This window comes from Glandiceps talaboti, chromosome 4, assembly GCF_964340395.1.
Source record: "Glandiceps talaboti chromosome 4, keGlaTala1.1, whole genome shotgun sequence".
Classification (NCBI taxonomy): domain Eukaryota; kingdom Metazoa; phylum Hemichordata; class Enteropneusta; family Spengelidae; genus Glandiceps; species Glandiceps talaboti.
The window spans coordinates 7,352,203-7,373,493 of record NC_135552.1 but is presented as its reverse complement, the minus strand read 5'-3'; the positions used below and the strand labels follow the sequence as shown (position 1 = coordinate 7,373,493).

At 34.3% G+C, this 21,291-nt stretch overlaps 1 protein-coding gene across 1 annotated transcript in view; it reads right to left on the bottom strand.

Annotated features, from left to right (window-relative positions):
- Window positions 1-2,174: 2,174 nt before the first annotated feature.
- Window positions 2,175-21,291, bottom strand: part of LOC144434094 (plexin domain-containing protein 2-like) — a 56,324-nt gene continuing 37,207 nt past the window's right edge. Inside the window, exons 5-13 of the mRNA XM_078122549.1 lie at window positions 17,529-17,651; window positions 16,123-16,176; window positions 14,499-14,563; window positions 13,379-13,472; window positions 12,141-12,236; window positions 10,154-10,296; window positions 9,101-9,146; window positions 7,601-7,737; window positions 2,175-6,816 (exon numbers count right to left, since the gene is read on the bottom strand). Coding sequence (XP_077978675.1) covers window positions 6,673-6,816; window positions 7,601-7,737; window positions 9,101-9,146; window positions 10,154-10,296; window positions 12,141-12,236; window positions 13,379-13,472; window positions 14,499-14,563; window positions 16,123-16,176; window positions 17,529-17,651 — 902 coding nt within the window. The 3' untranslated portion in view covers window positions 2,175-6,672. The remainder of the gene's footprint in view (window positions 6,817-7,600; window positions 7,738-9,100; window positions 9,147-10,153; window positions 10,297-12,140; window positions 12,237-13,378; window positions 13,473-14,498; window positions 14,564-16,122; window positions 16,177-17,528; window positions 17,652-21,291) is intronic.

The window sequence follows — 21,291 nt, the reverse complement described above, 5'->3', positions numbered from 1 at the left end:
CAGGACAGTCACCTCCATTTCTATAAAATAGAATTTAGATCCAATATTTTGTAGTCTTTGAGAAACATGTCAGATGCTGAAATCACTGGCATAATAAAAAGCTATATCTTTAATATCTATCAATGATGTTTGACTGGGTGCTATTCTGGTGAGGGCGGATTTTGTACAAAATTATGAAAATTCATCACATTTTCTACGTTAAACCCTCTATAAGCAGGCACTTTAGTTTGCATGAGTCAAGGTATGTAAATGTACTTTCTTTCATTCTCTCTTTTTCCTTTTTTTTTGTTATTTTGGAGAAAACATATTTCTCATCCAACCCTCGCCATGTCCGTTAAAAGTATGAATATTAAGAGAGCAATGCAGCCTCCCCCAGAGCATATAACATCTCCCCCCCCACCCTCCCCTAACAACTACCCACCCGATAGTAACATCACTGAAATGCTTAGTGACTTGAAATTTGCTTGATATATTTGAAACAGTAGTTCTTGAAGTAATTGCAATGTTAGTGCAGAATTATTGATATTATAAGACAAGTGGCACGTTGTCGAGTTCCTAGGTTCTCATATTTCTACTATATTGTCAGTGGAGTTATGACTAGAATTAGACAGGAATATATTTCTGCTCTGGTGTAAACTTTTCTAGAGCTGCCATACAACTGATTTTACACATAAATTTGACAACTATATATCTAAACTAAGGCCTGCAACCATAATCGCTTCTGTGATAACAAGAAAATTAAGTCACACCTATTGATCAGTTATGCTTCACTGTCATTGGCAGAATTTTTTTTCTTCAAACATGATGATAGGCTATGAATGTGAAGTAAATTAAGTTCTGTCGATCCTTAAACTGCACAAAAGTATAATCATTGATTGTTATTTTTACTTTTGTGTATCAAAATATCACATTAAATGTGAAAATCGGACTTTGACGTACAGTGCATCTTCAAATTCAAATTCTTGACCTTCAAATTCAAATTCTTGCAGAAAGATCAAGCGCCAGTGGCACTGAAGCAAATCTGACTGCATCTCGATACACATTTCTGCCACTGTAAGCACTCTGTAAATTGTAAGCACTCTGTAAAAAAATGCCAATCAAAACTGGCCAGTTGAATGCAAAATAACTGTATAAATGTTGTTTATGAATCTATCCTGCCTATGTTTTCTTAAGGAGACAGCTTGATAAAAAGTTTTTTTTTTTTTTTTTTAAAGTACACGTCTCTATACTCAGACTTTATTTATATGTTTGTCAATAAATCTAACCATATGATTATACCCAGAGTCAATCTGATTAAAATCTGATGTGGTGAAAGCGGCTAGATGCCTTTATGTACCTGACAGTATTTCCATCGTGTTGTGACGTTTGTTTTGTTCCGAGTGATCGCCGCCTTCCCACATCTGAACTTGTGTACTAGACACTCCCATTGAATGTCGACAATATTGTAAGGTTTTCACAACCAATCAGCACGCTTCAATTTCTCCTGTGTTCAGCTGCCAACGTAACGCTCATCCTGATTGGCCAATCGAAAGCGCGAGATTCAAACGCGATTGTCTATTATACAGGTTCAGATGTGGGAAGTCAGTGATCACTTGAAATAAAACAAATGACACAAAATAATGGACATATAGAGGTAAATAAAGACATTTGGCACTTTTACCACATCAGATTTTAATCAGATTGACCCAGAGTTAGACTACAAGATACTTTCTGTTGTATACAGTCCTCACCAGCCTTCTCTTGGATAGACCAATGGGTGACAACGCCCTACATCTTTCACAGACTAACCTGTCTTGCAGTCACAATTTTATTTTACCAAAAATAATTCTTTTTTTTTCAATTCATCTTAATTTGTGTGTGCATACACATAAATATCTTACTGAAGACAGTACAATGCAAACCTATGAAATACTACTGTGCTCATTTCACCTTGGAAAGAACAATATTTTGAGTGCAGATTTTAACATATTTTTTTAATACCAGAATTGAATATAAATTTTCGCCCACACACACACACAATGCACATTTATAAACATTTAAAAATAATCCTACTTTATCTATTTTCTTGATTTTTGTAGAGAAATATTTGAAAGATATAGAATCTTGATGAATTTGATCACCAATATTCTAGGCTTGTGTGTGTGTGTGTGTGTGTGTGTGTGTGTGTGTGTGTGTGTGTGTGTGTGTGTGTGTGTGAGTATCAAAATGACAACAAATTCACAATTGCAATGCTAAAGAAAGCAGGAGGCTTCAAATGGTGAGAACCATACAGGAATAAATATTATGAACGGTTGTTACCATGCTATAAAATGAATTCGCCTTGAAAGTATAGATGTGTAATATATGATTGTATAAAGTCTGAATAACAGAGTATAAAGTACTTGATACTTTACTAACGTCTATATACATGTGTATTAAATACATTCACCATGTCAGTAAAACATAGTAATACAACTCTGGTAATTGAGCCTTCGGTTAACTAAGAGAGACATAAACTAAAACTATTGTCGCAGCATATTGATACAACAGTGATAATCTATTGTATGAACGTTGGTTTAATTTTAGTCTCAGTAGGGAGGCATCACAGAGTTTTATTGACAGAGTTCCATGAACAGTATACTGTTCTGGGACTTCCAGTGTTGATATTATCTTGATCTAGCCTAGGGGTGATGAAAATTGCACAACAGAGGAACTGCTATCACCCACTTTTGTAGTCTACGACATTGAAGAATAGATTTAGTTTGCGACTATCTTAGTAAACTGAAGGCTCAATTACCAGAGTAATCATTAGTTCTTAGTCATGATACAAGAAATATTTATGACTACACGTATACTGTACTTCATACCAAACTGTTATGCAAAGAATTACAATTTCAACTCGAATCCATTCTACATACTAACTCTAAAAAATAAAATAACACTGGTAGAAAAACGTAAATAATTAAACAATGAAAAAATACACAACCTGAATAGTACTCGTATTGATGTCAAATCTTGAACTAAAAATATTCACATTAAAGTGAGACAAAATGCTCACAACAGAAAGTCATATCAGAGTAAAATCACTCAAAAAAAAAGAAGAAAGTGCATTCACATCATAAATAAAAAAGATACAGTATTCCTAGCATTTATCCTGGGCTAAAAATATTTCCACACGATTTCCTGTCAATGATAATTATTTCTTTTTTCTCATTAATGAAGTTCTTCACAATCTTCTGAAAGAATAAAATATGATACTGAATTTTTCAGGAAATCAAAAAACTCTACGTTTATTTGATCTTTCATATTTTCATACTGACATTTTAGATGACATTCACAGGTGTGAAAATAACAAGGAAATACTGCACTTTTTCCTTTCCTGGAAAATAACAAGAAAATCTATACTGTAGTTTTCCTTTTCCAGCAAATGACATGGAAATACTGCAAAATTTTCCTTTCCAGCAAACAGCAAAGATATACTGTTAATGATGTTTTCCTTTCCCCAGAAAAAAAAATGAAATACTGTAGTTGCCTTGCTCGGAAAATAACAAAGAAATACTTTCACAGTAGTTTTTCTTTCCTGGAAAATGCCAAGTAAATGCTGCTCCATGTGCTTTTCCTCTCCCAGAAAAAACACCAAGGAAATATGTTTACAGTAGTTCTCCTTTCCTGAAAAATGACAAGGAAATGCTGTTACAGTTGTTTTTGTTTCCCAGAAAATGACAAGGAAAGACTGTAGTTTTCCTAAATAAATACATAACACTGATATCAAATACAAGCAAAAGACTGAGTTTCTGTTTTCATAAATTTATACATCATTTTTCAAATTATGTCAAACTTGGATGATTATTTGTTCTTGCATATTATACATTTTTTATGAGTTACAATTTGGTGAATTACATGAAATTTACATATCATTATTGTAAAATGAAGTCAGTCAGTTAGCCAAACATTGCCACTGTTAAATTGTCGATATACCGGTATACAAAATTGTAAATATTCCTTTTTCTGCAGAGATCCTGCATTTATTTAATATGAAACTAGGTGTCTTTGCTTCAACATACATCTGCTGAATTCATTCATGTTTCACTCTGTTCCTCTAACTATAAACAGAAACCTCCCTACTGCTAACCGGAGCCAGAGATAAGATTATCTGATGATTACAACTTTTCAGGTGTCTCATGACAACAATTTTGATTTTGTTTAAAGGGCCAAGTCAGAAGGTGTGGATTTAACATGTCATGTCAGAAGCCGTGGTTTTTAACGTGTCATGTCAGAAGGTGTGGATTTAAAGGGCCATGTCAGAAGCTGTAGGTTTAAAGGGCCAAGTCAAAAGGTGTGGATTTAACATGCCATGTCAGAAGCCGTGGTTTTTAACGTGCCAAGTCAAAAGGTATGGATTTAACGTGTCATGTCAGAAGCTGTGGATTTAAAGGGCCATGTCAGAAGCTGTAGGTTTAAAGGGCCAAGTCAAAAGGTGTGGATTTAACATGCCATGTCAGAAGCCGTGGTTTTTAACGTGTCATGTCAGAAGGTGTGGATTTAAAGGGCCATGTCAGAAGCTGTGAGGGTGGTTTGTTTTAAGAAGACATTGGGTTTTAGACGATTATTTTATAGCTTTAAATATGATTTTGAAATGCTCTTCCCACAAATATTAATCAATTTGAAGTTTTCCCCTGTCATGACCTGTCTACGTGAGGTCGAAGACCTTCTATGATTAGAAACCATTCCATCACGTCATCACATTTTAAAATTAAGCCTGAAGTGCATAGAACAGCAGTGTAAATGGCAATTAATGTGTTTCTTAAGGGTAGTGAGTAGGTAAAAGCTAATTACAAGGTCTCAAGACATTTTCCTAAGGTTTCTACCTCAAATCAAAGTGAATGTAGAAGGAACTTTAAAGTTAATCAGATTTCCCCCAACACAGTTCTAAAATGTTAGCAAAAATGCTGCACAAGAGGTTTCATATATTCAATTAAAATGGTGCACGTCTTAAATCCATCATCGGCAATAATTGAGTACAAAAATGGTTGTAAACATCAGAACAGGTTTGCTCTAAGGTGTGCTTCATCACAGACTTCAAAATTCAATTGACTTCAACATTTTCTTAAATATTACACATTATCAAATATTTAAAAATAACATGAAAATACAAGTTTTGCTCTTCTTTTAGATATATTTCACTAAGTTGAATCAGCGATGTGAAAAGAAAAAGTTAAGGTATTCAAACAGATGACTTAAAGTAGGAGTACATTGTATTAGCATAATGTAATTGGGTTCATACGACATACAATTACATGTAATTGATTTGGGGATTCTGCGCTTCACCTGTCATACTGCAGGCAGTGCTCACGGTCACTCGTTAATGATGGTATACAGGGAAAGCTCTCTACTAGTGAGTTAGAGGTAAAAGTCATTAGTTTGGATCAGAGTTTGTTCATGCTTTGTACAACACATGAAAGACTGTAATGAGGTAGTCGGTTCTAATGCAAGGATACAAGGAAAATAGTGACAACTTGCAATGAAACTTTTGTATTTTCTTGTTAATTGATGGGGGAATGCGCCATATTATAGTCTTATTTGAAAGAGGTGTCAACACCAGGGTATCCAAAAAATGAGGGTTATAATGATCCCATGAAGCTATCCACGAAATATGTCTAAATGATTCCTTAAGTTCACAAAAATTACTTGATCTGGAATCATAATGTTGGATTTTCTTTTTGACCGATTAAGAATTCCACCAACTTTTGATGTAAAACACCAAGAAATAGTATTTTCAAAAGGGGCTCAAATGCTCTACTATCACAGTTGTCACATCTGGTTTAATAGCAGATTCCAAAACAGCACTCCAAGTGGCCAAACTATAAAATCTTTTGTCTTTCTGATAACCATATGGCGTATTCACAATTAATAATCAAGTGGATCCTGTCCAGACTGTACATTATATATGATTGTATACATTGACCTGTAATTGACAGATAAACTAAGCAAGTGATGCATATAAGGTTATGTAATTATCAATAACAATTCATCTAATCCATCTACATTATGTGCTGGATTATCATTTGGTGCCACTTACATGCAAGTTTGGTTTTAGGAGCTAGACAAAATATTATACAATAGAAGATATATTTAAACTTTTTTCTCGCATTTCTAGAGATGTGGTAGCAGCTACTTTTAGGTACATGCTTGTGGAAATTTTGATAAAAATTCATTTCAATGTATTCGAAACATTTAGAAATACAAGCAAGAAAACACGTTGATGATGTGATTCTGTAGAGTTAAGTACAGAAAATAATCAATGCATTTACAATATCAGAAATAAATTTATATTTTATATGACATGTACATTATCAGATGTGTATACACACAAATCCAGGGGTTTTTTTTAACCGGTGTTTTCGAAAATAAATGGGCTTCTGCATAAAAGGGTGGGTAGCAGTAAGAAATAGTTTTTTGACTTTTGTCTATCTGGACTAAATTTGAGGAAGTTAAAATCATGACATATCACGTCTATGGAATAGTTATCGTTTTTATGCGGCACTTCATCCTCTTGGTTGTCTGTTAACACATCCTTGAATATTCAGACCATGTAAACTGCTGAAATCTTGGTTGTTTATTATTTCTCTTTGGTTGTGTACTCTCTGGCTCTACAAATACTACAAAAAGACACCCTGCCTCACTGTGATGACTTTAAGCATGTGAAATGTTTGCTTCTTGGGGAGGTGGGGGACTGGCTGGTTCTATTGGTTGTCCATCTTGGTCCATTGTCACTGCATATTTATCAGAATCATCCGCTGCCGATGTACTGGTGTCCTTTCTGCAGCAGTAGCGTAGCTAGTGAAGAAAAAATATTGAACAGAAAATAAGTGCTAGAAATTTTCGGATTAGAGTGGTTTAGATGCACATATTTACATTGTGTTCTATACGTGTAGCATCATAGTCATGTGATTCAAAGCAACCCAGGCGTTCTGTACCATACAATGCTATATCAAAATGGTGGTCTACACATAACTGTAAATATGTGTTAAGTTTTTGCCATTTTCTTCTATTAAATGTTGTATTTTTAATATCAAAGTTCGGAGGCAGAACTGTAAAGTAATTGTTCAGTTCACCATTTGGGTAGTTGTAGGAAAAATGGCAAAAATACGGACAAATACCGACATGTTTTGAAAACAAAGTCATGTGTTTGGCCTTCTGGAAAGAAGGTGCCAACGCATGTGTGCACATTCCAATGTTTTTCTCATTTGTGTTTTTGAATGTAACTAAACACAACTTTGTGCTTGTCATTATGTGTATGCCTGCACAAAAAATCTTCTGTACACATACACATTCTAATGTGTATCTAAACCTCTCTAGTATCTTCCCAAGATACATGTTGCCTGTTTCTTTTTTTGTTCAAAAATACTTTCTATATCCAGCACTATAAGTACTTCAAACCTGTGTGTCCTAACCTTTCACATGCAGTGCATTCCTTATTGTTAACTATTGCTAGCCACAGAAAACAGAATAAATTCCTTTGAATACATATAATAGAAATCAGTAGATGTCAAACACAGGACATGAAATATGAAATAAAAATATAGACGACCTCCGAGCCCTGTGCTGAAAGTACACTTACCGAGATTAGATACAATCCACTTCTTGATGTTGGATTCATGTATGCATAGATGATAAATCCAGCACAGCCACAGAGAACAAGGACAAGTACAATTATGGCAATGATTCCACCAACACCAATAGTGTTTGAACTAGACTCTAAACATAAGTAAAGAAAATATAGAAACATGACTCAATGTTCCGTAGGACTCAGTGTGATGGAATTTACAGTATTACTGTATAATATTTGTATTCCTACTTTACCATAAATGACAATGATAAATGACTCCATAACAGACATCGTATAAGAATTAAATAAAAGTATTCTATAGTAAAAGGGGGTGGGTCTGTATTTTTGTTTAACATTATTTTTATATTTTACAGTGCACATGTACATGTATATGTATGTTTTTCTGTGTTGTTGCACGACAAATTTCCCTGTGGGGATAATAAAGAATTGCTACTACTCCTACTATGGATAATAATCCTATAGGAATCTTTGCCCTGCTACATCTATGCTGTGTACATGTCCAACAAGGATTACCATCACACACAGACAGCACTCTTTGAATAAGCATGGTCTATAAGATTGGTGATATTGATAACAGTGAGGACAGATTTTAAACTGTGCATTCACTGTCTTTTGTAACGTGTACTTTGTCTGATAGTATCCTTGATGATCAAGGTCCAAACTAGATGGATCAAAACAGTGGTAACCATTCCACATGTACTTTTCACAAAATAACTATATTATAGATTACACTGTCTGATATATGGCTATATTTTTTACACATGCAAACACAAACATACACATGTGAACACATGCGTGCACACATACGGTCACAAGGAAACACTCATACATGCACATGTGACTGCATGCACACTGTGGAAACGCACATGTAAACACAAGAAGATACGTGCGTGACCACATGTATACACAGTCAAATGAAAGGACTTGCACCAATACAAACTCACACACATATATGTAAACACACAAGCACAGTGACACATATGAAAGGATTGAATCATACAAAGTACAAAATAATGACAACCAGTAATTTTTTGTGGTTACATACATGTACGTGTACATTCCCTTTAAAGTGGCCATATGGATGATGATTGAGTATTTATTTTGGATTTTTAAATTTATAATTGATTTTATCATGGCGTCCTACTTGAAAAATCAATGTGAAATAACATAGACCAAGTCTGTGTTACTTTGTAACTCAATACATTGCAAAAAGTTAAAAAATGTGTAAAAACAGTGTTATTGTACGTACAATAACAAACATTTTACACATTTATCTGTGTTTTGCAATTTATTGAGTTACAAACACAGACTTGGTATATGTTGTTTCACATTGATTTTTCAAGTAGGAAGCGCCATGATAAAATTGCTTTATAAATAAAAAATAAATACTCAATCCTCATCCATATGGCCACTTCAATTTAAAATTCAGACACATATCACAGGCAGTGTGTAATACAAATTGAACTTATCATAATCAGTAATATTACTCACTATGTGGTTTCACTTCAGTCTTACTTTCACACTTCATTTCTCCAGTCTGTACAACAAGATGAAATAAAGATGTTATTCACAGCATATAAACATGACCAATGAATTAAAACATTACAGGAACAAAGACCAAGGTGAGGCAGTTTATATTGCTACATAAAATATTTACATGGACTCAATTTAGTTTCATGGTTATTAATTTGTGATACATAGTCAGTATAATATATTCTTATGGAACTGTTTAAGATATGAATTTTTTTTTTAATAGTAAACTACACATTTTGGGTGCACACAAAAATGAGAGAAATTCAGAATCCAATTTTGTTTGCCAAAAAAAACTGCAATGCTACGGATCTCTCATTTAAAGTGATGAGACTCAACATAATTCAATTTACATAATAACCTAATGGTATATATATGATAAATTACACCATGCAAGAACCTCGTTAAAAAAGAGGAATATATACTGTGGTCATTCTACGTCACAACAACGCATGTCTATGTCACGTAAATGCGTGCCTACATCATTGGTTCTGCTGTGTTTGAAATATGAGTCTAAATGCTCAAAACTGCCATTACTTTCCCCAATTTTTTTTTCCATATTACTGGTGATGGTATAATGATACTATTCCCCAATATTTTTCTTCATTCAGTCGGAAAATACTCATGACCTAAGAAGGGTTGTCACTACTCGTCTAGTGACTCGTAGTGACAAGGGCCCTTAGGCCACTCATATTTTCCTCAGTTGAATGATGAAAAATGTTGGGGAATAATATCTAAATATTGGTCAAAACCCAAAATGCAAAATATGGTTCATGTTCCTTTGAAATGGCAAGTCACATTGTATATGAAATGCTTGCAAAAAATGACTTTCTCAAGTACACATACATCTTATTACTACTATTCTATAATATTCAAGGTAAAATTAAGCATTACAAACAATGCAAAGTACTGAAAGGGTCAGCTTCTTTCCATTGAGGACCCCATACATCAAATCAACAATCATGCAAAGTCCACTTAAAAATTCAAAAAGAAAATGTTGACACATAGACTGACCTTTTCATCACAGCCAGCACTCAGCCAGTCTTGACGATGACGATCAAATCCACTAGAACACCTGGAGACATAGTGGCACCATCCACACTTAAAATCAATGTTGGCTTCTACACAACTATTACATCTCTGGAACTGATTACATGCTGCAAAATAAAAGATAGCGAGAGAAAACATTATTACATATGAACCAGAGATTACTTGCACTGGTGTGTGCTAGTAGTATTTGCCCTGCAGTTCAATACCGAAAACATTATTGCATACCTGCATGCAAATGATATGCAAATGAGGACATGATTGTTCGTTCTACCTGAAAGCATGTGATCTCGTGGTGTCATCTTTATGGACATTTGTTGCTTTGGATAACATATGTAATAATAATGTAATAATAATAACAGAAGCCCATACCAAGTGAGTGCAAGTGTGGGTACTCGGGGTATACAGTGTCACTCATTCTTGCAGGGCTGAGTGTTTTCTGCTGCACTTCACTCGCTATGCTCTTGAAAGTACTGCTACAGAGAACACTGCAAACTCTCATGTAAATGCTCCAAGTACGCTACACTTGCACTCACGTGTCATGAGATTCTGTTGTATTTATGCATTTCGGAAATAAGTCTCAAACTTTGTTCTTACTTTTTAATTTCTCACCTATTATCGGTTCAAATATTTGACAAGATGAGAATTTATGATCTCAAATATATTCAAAACTATTGGCCAACAAACACTACGTTAATTCTAAATTGTAAAATAACTGACTGATGATTTCCACTAAGCAAGATGGCATCTAAATTTATATTTTCAAAAGGACCAGGAACAAATATGCTGTCATGTGACAAAGTTTTGGGTAATTCAATCTAACTTAGATTTTCATACTATTTGGCCCTCAGTCTCCCCCCAGTCTTCCTTAAAAATACAGTGAAGCAAAGTCTATGCCTCAGTGAATGGCTTTACAAAGTAGCAGGTGAAAACTCACACATTTTTTTCTTAATTGCCCTCTATTTTATGAAAGTGGTTGCCATAACATAAAAGTGATAGTCATCACCACAAATATTTGCTTTCTACTATTCTAGCCCAACAGATTTTCATCTAAGTTTTATAAGAGTGAAGTGTCTTGCAGGTGTCAAGGGTGTAAGACAGACAGTATCACCTCAAGAAAGTCTAGCAGACACCTGTAAATCATTGTCATACCGTATGTCAGCTATACTTTTGTACTATTCATTTCAAAAACACTTCCGTAAGTAACGACCTTTGACAAGTCACGCTTTTAGCAGAGACTCAAGTCACCCATGACTATTACAATGTATAAGCAGGGTCATTCTGTTATCATATTTCAGAATACACCAGTCCTGTATAGTTACACTTAGAGGTAGTAATTAACACATGCAGTAACATACATACAGCAATCTAAAGCTTTGCTTTACAAGTCATATTCACAATATTGTCCAAGCATTTCTTGTGACACACATTACATAGCAATGCCATACGGCCTTAGCCTGTCATCATGCAGTGGCTAAATATATGCCATGAAGTTGTGTTCTAAGACAATTGTCAATACTTATTTACAATCTACATGCCTATAAACAGGTTACACTACATTAATGAATATTTTATGTCATATTCATTATTGTGTTCTTTCTCTTCTCTACAAATGTATGGTTTGTTGGTAATTAGGACAATGAGTGCTCCAAAAAGAATTAGTGCTTGCCTGGACTCAAATTTACAGCTAGTAAAATAACCAGGATATATGCGACACTCATAATAGCATAATTTGAAGTATTTGTGTGTGTGTGTGTGTGTGTGTGTGTGTGTGTGTGTGTGTGTGTGTGTGTGTGTGTGTGTGTGTGTCTGTGTGTCTGTGTGCGCGCGTGCACACTAGTGTCTATGTCTGTGTGTGTGTGTGTGTGTGTGTGTGTGTGTGTGTGTGTGTGTGTGTGTGTGTGTGTGTGTGTGTGTGTGAATGCACACTAGTGTCTAGGTCTGTGTTACTTACTTCGTAAGGGTGTTAACTCAAATGCTGTATTGGATGCCACCCATGACTTATTGAGACTGACATCATGGTATTCATAGATAGTTCTCCTGTAGTAACCTGAAAAGACAAAATCAACACTTAGTATTACTTATATAGCTACATATATAGCTACTAACTCTGAGGCTAGGCACCCCTGGGGTGTCTCTCCTTTCATACTCATTATGAGCTCTTGATGGCCTAAATGCAGATTTGATGTGAACATGAAAATCTAAAAATAATGTGAGGCCAAAAAAAAAAGAGTTGTTTCTGGTTGGGACATTTTGTCTAAAATGGTGTGACAATGTTCTTTTTTTGATTCTCAACAAACCTGTCACTCTGTTTACTATTTATGGCAGTTATTGTTCTTTTTATTTAGTACTTTAGAGCAAGTGTGTATGTGGGGTGGATGTCATTTGCTTGTTCATGATAATTATGTAAGAAAATAGCCAATATACTAATCTTGATTTTAATATATTAACTATTTCATTAATGTCATAATTTTTTGTAAATCTTCAAACACACAAAAAATCAATATTGGCTATTTTCTTACATAATTATCACAGTAACAGTTAGCCAGAAAGATCTGTTATTGTTTCCACTTTATGTAAGTAACCACAATTTCAACTACACTTGTGGCGACTTAAACAGAAACAATCACAGACCTTCCAAGTCTAAATAACTGTTAATATGACATACCAGAGTTCTTTTCTGGTGTTCACCTGTAGAAAAGTTTACAACATAAAAAGTACAGATTGACTCCTTAGACTAAATTGAGAGATTCAGATTTGATGGCATTCTAGTTAATTATTCACTAGATGTATGCAAATAAGGATGTAACCATGGTAACTGGTCATTTTGGCACCTAACCATTTTGGCCCTAGACTTTTGGCCTCACCCCTTGACTTTTCGCCACCACTACACAAGATGTGTGGCACTGTACCCAAGACAGTTAAGGTTAGGGTTAAGGTTAGGGTTAGGGTAAGTTTGTATTGAAATAAGGTACACAACATTTCACTAAAGTAGTGTTGATTTTTCTTGGGTAGTGGAACTGAATCAGCTTCAATATTGGTGCTGAAACATCCAAAGTAGAGTCAAAATGCTAGGACTGAAACTGTTACATGTCCAAACGTCTACAACACGTACTAGAATGCCAAATTATTAAATTCCATCAATTCTCTACTAATAACAGTTGTGTAAAATTATCACAAACTCTTACTTACTTCCATAGAGTCTTTCATCCACATAAAAAGCATCAGCCAAGCCTACTTTGACCGGATGATCCTTGGTTCTCATGCTGTTTGGGGAAAGGGGGATCTGCCAAAAGAAGTAAACCCTTTTACTTGATTGTAGAATAAAACTTGATGCTAGACTCCATCAGATACAGTTTGCAGAGATAAAAGTTACCTTTCTGGAATCTTTTCAAGCAATGTAACTTTCGTGTGATATTATCACCATTAAATGATGTTAAACCAACTGGTCAAGTGAAACCCCCCACCCCACAACACACACACTTTCACTTGTATAATAAATCAAAACCTTCCCGAGATAACACAGGCCTTGTATGACCAGTTTATATCATGCACATTTTCTTTATTCGTGCACAGCTGCTAAAAATAAACCTCCAATTGTGTAGAAATCAGCAACAGTAATGGTAACATGTCAAATAGTACATTTTCAAAGGATTTCATTACTGACAAGACAATTTGACTGTTTTTTTTGACTGGATGAAATTTTCACTGATTTAGGAATGTACTATGTATTTAATATATGCATGGCAAATATGAATAACAAGTATATCCAAGGGACTTTATTTTTAGCAGAAACACCATACCAATGAAAACAGTGAAAATAAATTCCAAGAGAAATTTTATCACTTCACAGCATCACAATACTATTTCTTTGTATTTGTAGCCTAGCTATTATACAATAAGGCCAAAATTGTTTCTGGTCAAAACAGTTTGTCTAAAATGGTGCAACAACGCTTTTTAACAAAAAATATTTAATTCTTAACAAACCTGTCACTCAATCTACTATTTTATGGCAGTTACTGTTTGTTTTATTAGAGCAAGTGTGTATGTGGGGCAGATGTCATTTGATTGTTCATGATTGGCTCTACAGTTGTCTTCACTGAAGTAGGGAGGGTTATTTTTATGTTTCCCCACGGATCTGCAGACTGCATGGGCTGGACAAACACACACAAAAAGACCGACACAGCACGGGAGTTTTTAAGTGATGCGCGTGCTGACCAGAAACAATTATCTTTTTTTTGGCCTAATCTCTCAAATAATATCTTTCAATATTATAGTGCATTATATCATTATTTTTTAATGTTCTACTTACGTTTTTATAGGCAAGTATGATTTTACCATCTTTGAATAGAGAGACTTGGAATGTGAAACTCCCAACTGGAAAAAACAGGACAAAATGACAAAAAAATAGACTATAAATTTAATTCAATATTTCCCTGATTATACTAAGTTAAATGTAAATTAACATTGCTTATTACTCATTTCAATAACAAGTGTCGTAAAAACTCAATTCAGTATATATAATTATATTACATGTATATGTATATGTATTCAGTAACAGCTTGACAAACATATGCTCACATCTTGTGATGACATCAGAGGCTTGAAGTGCTGCTTGCTGGGTCATAGTGACTATATTGGTAGACATGGCAGTACTAATTCTTGGTACCAGACTACAAGTATCTGGTAGTAGAGGTAGTTTAACTCTGCTGGGTTATAGTGACTATATTGGTAGACATGGCAGTACTAATTCTTGGTACCAGACTACAAGTATCTGGTAGTAGAGGTAGTTTAACTCTGTTGGGTTATAGTGACAGACTTAGTACTAGTACATTTGTGGACATGGCAATACTTCTTGATACCAGACTACAAGTGTCTGAATGTAGTAGAGATAGTTTACTCGGGCCTTTACTCTGACTTGGAATAATGGCTTATACATTGTATTAGTTGCTATTTCTCACTGTGGACTCTGGTACATCTCTTTGTAAGTTGTAGTCTTCACTTTCAAAATTTGTCCATCAGGGAATACATTTGTATGACAAAATGTTGCTGAAAACATTTCTTTTGGCATTGGAAGTACACCCTACATGTACTTGGGAGCTTTTCAACCCGCTCGAGTCATTAGTATCCATATATATATTTGTTTAGTAGTTAATTTGTATGCCTCTATTTCAACCACAGTGCGATATGCCATACTGTATACCGCAATATCAGAACGCATACATAAACACAGCTTTATTTATGTGCACCGGTGATTCACAGACTTATCAATTATGGTAGCTCTATGGTTGACATTACATTCAATCATACATTGTATTAGCTCTGGGTTTTTTCCTTGTTTTGGCAGCCATAACTTTGACAGCACGGTGCTATTTTCACGCACGCTGCTGTGCGTGAATTTCAGCAAAAAATGAAAACTGTGGTTTCAATTTCCAGTCATACAGTATTCCAGTTATCAGAAAGACAAAAGATTTCATGGTTTCACCTCTGAGAGTAAGGGCGCTGTTCACAAGTCATTTGGGGCAAGAAATGAGGGACAGAATAGTTGAATGAGTATTGTAGCATAAAAGGCAACAGACATGAATGTAGCATTCATTTTCCATGTTGGTCCAGCTCTACTGTTTTATTAGCATCTACCAGTAATCAAAACATACCAAACCACTACTATGATGTTCTCTTACATACACTGTATTCGCTGCTTTGTGTATAAACACATGATCAATGACCAATCCTAACATTTTAGCCTTCAATTTGACAAATCTAGGATGCCCTCTTGTGAGGCTTACCTGCATAATGGCTAGAAATTTATGACTGGAATATGAAATCTTTAATCAATGTGATGACATTAGAGGCACTATCTATGGTAAAGGCCTTCAAGTTCAACCAAGGAAATATACACACAGTAGGTTAGCTGAGTGATCAGATAAAACACTTACCCTGAACCTGGTCATCCAAGTGGACACTATTCCATTCACAGGTAAAACTTGAACCTACCAATAAAATGAAAGATTTACAGATTTCACTTTTTAAACAGTCAAACATGGCAGGTGCATATCCTGTCCGCTACATGATGTATGGGTTAATTGAAGACTTTTCCAAAGCATCCATTCCAGCATGTACATTATGTTTACTTGAGTGATTTATTGATAAACCAACACAACACAAATGGAGTATGTACACAATAAAATTGAAAAAAAGATCTGAGAATATACGATTTGAGATTGTTTTTTATAATGCCGTATTCTCTCTTGAATAAATCATGGCGTATCAATAATAGACAAATTTTACAATCTGTGTAACATCATTCAAATCTAAGTATACATGTGTTTATATATATATATATATATATATATATATATATATATATATATATATATATATATATATAAAGCTACATTTACATAACATTTTGAACTGAAAACACTCAAAATCAATTATATTATTTTGCTTTACTGCATTTTCAAGTGTCTATACGATAGACTGACATTTACATGAAAACACCAAACAAAAACAGAACAATTTGAAAACAATACTGTTGTATACATTTGTAAACTTCTAACAAAATGATTCAAGTGCATACGTAAGTACATGTACATCATCAGTGGGGTCGTTCCTGACGTCAAATATGTGCATTTTCGAATTTGTTGCATTTTCGGTCATTTACAAAACTCTGTTTTCAAATCTTTCAGTTTTCACCCATTTACTCAGAGTTTGTTTGTGAATGATAATGTATCACTTGGAAAACAATCCACTTTGGGCAGTGTTTTGAAATTGTTGTGTTTTTATGTGCATTGTTGTCATGTACATGTAAATGTATTGTGTCATCGGTAGGCAGAAACATAACAAAATAGTTGTGTTTTCATTTGGAAATGACATCGTGTAAATGGCAGAAAATGACAGGGGAAACAGGGAAAAAATTTGTCAATTCATGGTTTTCTTACTGAATATAGAAAAATTGGCTAGAATTTAGCTTTATGAATACTCTACCTCCTTAGTAATGAGAGCTTATGCACTACATGTACAACTTGAAGAGTTTGCAGATATGTTGCCAGGGATAACATTAGAACTAATTCTGCACATTATCAAAAAGCTTTTTTTAATGCATTAGGTCACTATGGCAACCTTAGGAAATGGCTTATTTCCATTGACAAAATGTGTCTGGTAATGTGATAATGGGACTGTGCAGTTATATCACTAACATGCCTGTTGCCATTGACAACCGTGATGGTGTCATAGCTATTGAGAGAGTATAGACTAGAAAGTGACATTTTGAGAAAGGGCTTGATTATGCAACTCTAAGAAATAAATCTTAAGTCTACGAAATTAATATTGCAAGACCTACCTGTATCAACATATCTGATAGTTGCTGAGTCATTTATAGAGGGGTTGAAATTACCCATCAGTGGAGCAATATATTGCGTGGCTGTCAACCATTTGTGTAGGAATGAACCCATGTACAAGAATCCTGATTTAAAAAAAAATAATCAAAATATTAAATTAGTGGTTATAATGAACGTTTGATTGTACCAGTACAACTTTGATTTTTAATTTCACTCAGAGTGAACAGCTTTCATCTCTCCTAAAAGATGCATGTAGTTATGGATTGTATGCTCCCCAGGGAGTTGAGGAAGTATAAGGTGCCGTTGTGTCGCTATAGATCCGTGCCAAAGGTAATAATTGTAAAGTGCTTTGAGTACAAAGTGGGAAGGCACTATACAAAAACTAATATTATTATTATCACTATTACAAAATTACATTACAAAGTATTAAGAAATATTTCCTTTTACACAGAAGATACATGTACATGTTTTGCATCCAATCAGACTACAGTCTGACAAAGATATACGGCTAGAGTTCTGTTATTTATACCTACATATATATTTCCTTTGTATGCTAAAATTGTCATTCAGTTTTGACTTTGTTGTTCTCACTAGTTGAGCACCTGTCAGTAATTTCTAGTACTCAGATTGACAAAATCAAAAACAAATTATGACATATGAAAGAAGGACACACATGTACTGAAAAATGAAGGAATTCTAGTTACAGTGCTATTGGTACATCACATTTTTTTTTATCAGATTGATTTTCTATCTTATTTGAACTACGAGTGCTCGGCAAAAATTATTACCATATTGCAATAATGCATATTCAGTACTTACGACGGGACTTGTAAGTACGTATGACATATCAATCTTGTATGGACAGAGTCTAAATTATGTTGGGATTGACGATGTAATATACTTTGCATTATTCATATTACAAACTGCTGCATGTCTTGAATACATACAAATTTTTCAAAAGGTTACAAAATGCTAATTGGATTGATCAGAAAGTGATCAGACATGCAAAGATATTCTGAATTCATCAGGTTTTGAACCATGGTAAATAAAAAAGGAACATCGTCGCAAACCACGACCGTTTTATGGTACCATTCTTGACGAGTCGGTCCCTACTGGTTTTATTTCGAAGTGTAGTGGAAGAAATAATGGCTCTAGTTTGCGAGAATGGAAAGGAAGGGAATTTACAGTGTCATATTTTGTACTTGAAATAGAAGGATAATTCCGCTGTCCGCGGCCATTAGACACATGTAGGCATTAAATAATTTCTCTGTTTCTCAGGACTGATTTGCAGGGACTATATTTCTTAAATCTGACAACAGAATCTTTTGTAAAAATTAACAAAACAGTAAGGTCAGATCAGAAATTAACTTATGTTTAAGACTCAATCTAACTAAAATCTGATGTAGGAGTACAGATTGCTTTACATGTATGTACCTCTACTTCCTTCATATATTGTTGTTTGTTTTATATTTTCTGGGAGTGAGCACCTCTTTGGAACAAAACAAAAATGAAAACGAACAACAATATACACAGGAATACGGAAATAGAGGTAAATAAAGCGATCAAGACCAAGTAGTTTATACAGTATCCTTACTTCAATTTACATGATTTCTAAGGCATCCAGACTATTAATGAAAGTTGGACAATTATCAAATACACATACTTTTTTTTCTTTTTTTTTACCAACTCATTATTTATGAGGAGAAATGCAAGCAACAAAACAGAGTTGGATAACCCTTTTTGAAAGTTACCATCACAGTTCAGTACCATGGGTAAAAATCGTACACTGCTTTGATTTATTTTTTTTCATAATGGAAATATCAACAAGTGCTAATTACAACAATATAATTTTGAATGACAACTTATAATTTAAGCCTTTACCAACTCAACCAGAGGTTGCAGACAGGTCAAGAAAACTACAGTGTGTACGTGTAGGTTTGTCCAGATGAAAATATGCCAATTATCTCCAGAAATATATCCTGGTAATATGCTTTGAGAGATTTCCCCTCAGGGAATAAAATTCTGGATATGGCAAATTCTACCTCCTATAATAAGTATAAGCTTTAAGATACCGTACAATGAACCAACTGTAAAGTAGATTTACAAGACTATGCAAACCCCTGGATCTGTGCCATTCTTTGCATGGATAACAACTCTACATGTATTCAGCACAGCATGTGATGCAATGTGAATTATTCACCCAGATCCAATTTCATCAATATTTCAGGATATAATATCTATGTATGCATACATAAATTCATCCCATACGTTTCATCTTTTAACTGACATGCTGGTATTATCTTCAAACTATTCTATCAACGATGCCAGGGACGTAATTTCCCACAGTACTTGATTAGTGTAACATGATAAGGAAAGTAGTGCTATCATATCCTAGGGCCTGATAAGCTCATTTAGTTTCTTCTCAGGAAAAAGGGAACCACTTAAAATGTACAGTTGTAAGCCTCAAGTTATTTTACCTTACATGTACCGGTACACCATTAGTATACAGAATGGATACTGACAGCAGTACCTACCTAAAATACTGGCACTTCATTTAATTAAACCAAATTAATGTATAATTCACTGAAAACCTATACAAAGTAAAACTAAACTTCTCCTGGAAGGGTTTTGGGCTCAAAGGTTAGTTCATCCTGGCGTTTATTTCTAATAAACGTTCTATAACTTCTACGTCTAAATTGCTCTCAGCAAAAATAGCGGTATTAAATTCCACAAGAAATATTGAAGGATTTGCATGTCTGCCACTATCAACATTACCAAGTCATTAAGTAGTGGTTGTCGTAATAAGGATATTGTGATCATTACATTACTGATGCAGTGAAATACTTATTATGATATCCCCCCATTTGTCTAGCTGAATACTTATTAGTGCATGTGATCAGTCTGTTTTTCAGTTGCATGCAACCTGAATATTCTACAAGGACGAAAGTTCATGGACTCTGGATTCACTCACAATTACTAAATTACATGAAAATTTCTACTCACATGCATGATAGTCAAAACATTTCTCGGATGAGAGTCCCAAATTTTCGCCAACATCTCTTGGGCATCGTCCTATTGTAAAGTATACCTCTGACGATGTTGACGAAAATTTGGGCTTTGCTGCACAGAAATGTTTTGACTATAGATGTATACGAGAGTAGAAATTTCCATAAGTATCTGGATATTGTAATTACTAAGGTTATAAAATGTCAGAGGATTATAGTAAATTTTATCATTTCATCTGTAAAGTAGTTTTGTTGAAAATAATAATAATAATAATGATGATGATAATAATGAAAAAGTCATAGTGGGGCATATTGAATTCAAAAAGTAAATTAAGCATATTTTTGAAATGTATAATTAAAGTGCTTTTGTTATTGTATGTTCATTTTAGGCACCAATTTTTTTTTTTTTTCCAAATAATTTATTGATCAACGAACTCAATTATACAACTTGCCTATAATACGACATAAGAACATACTGACAATATATGAAATATTCTCTCTTTTCACTTAAATAAATAACAATTGCTGTGAGAATCAGTCATCTATAATTTGATCACCTTGGTAACGGTGTAGTGTTACTGTGTAGTACAGCTACATGTACACATCTGGCACTTTCTTATCATTCAATGCTAGCACACCTGGGGCAAGACGTATGGCGCTCAAGGCTAAGTTTAAATACTTACTACAATTGACAAAGTATAAAGAGCTACTGTTAGTGACTCGGACATCCTGTTGGAAATATAATATTTTTTGTGAGTGC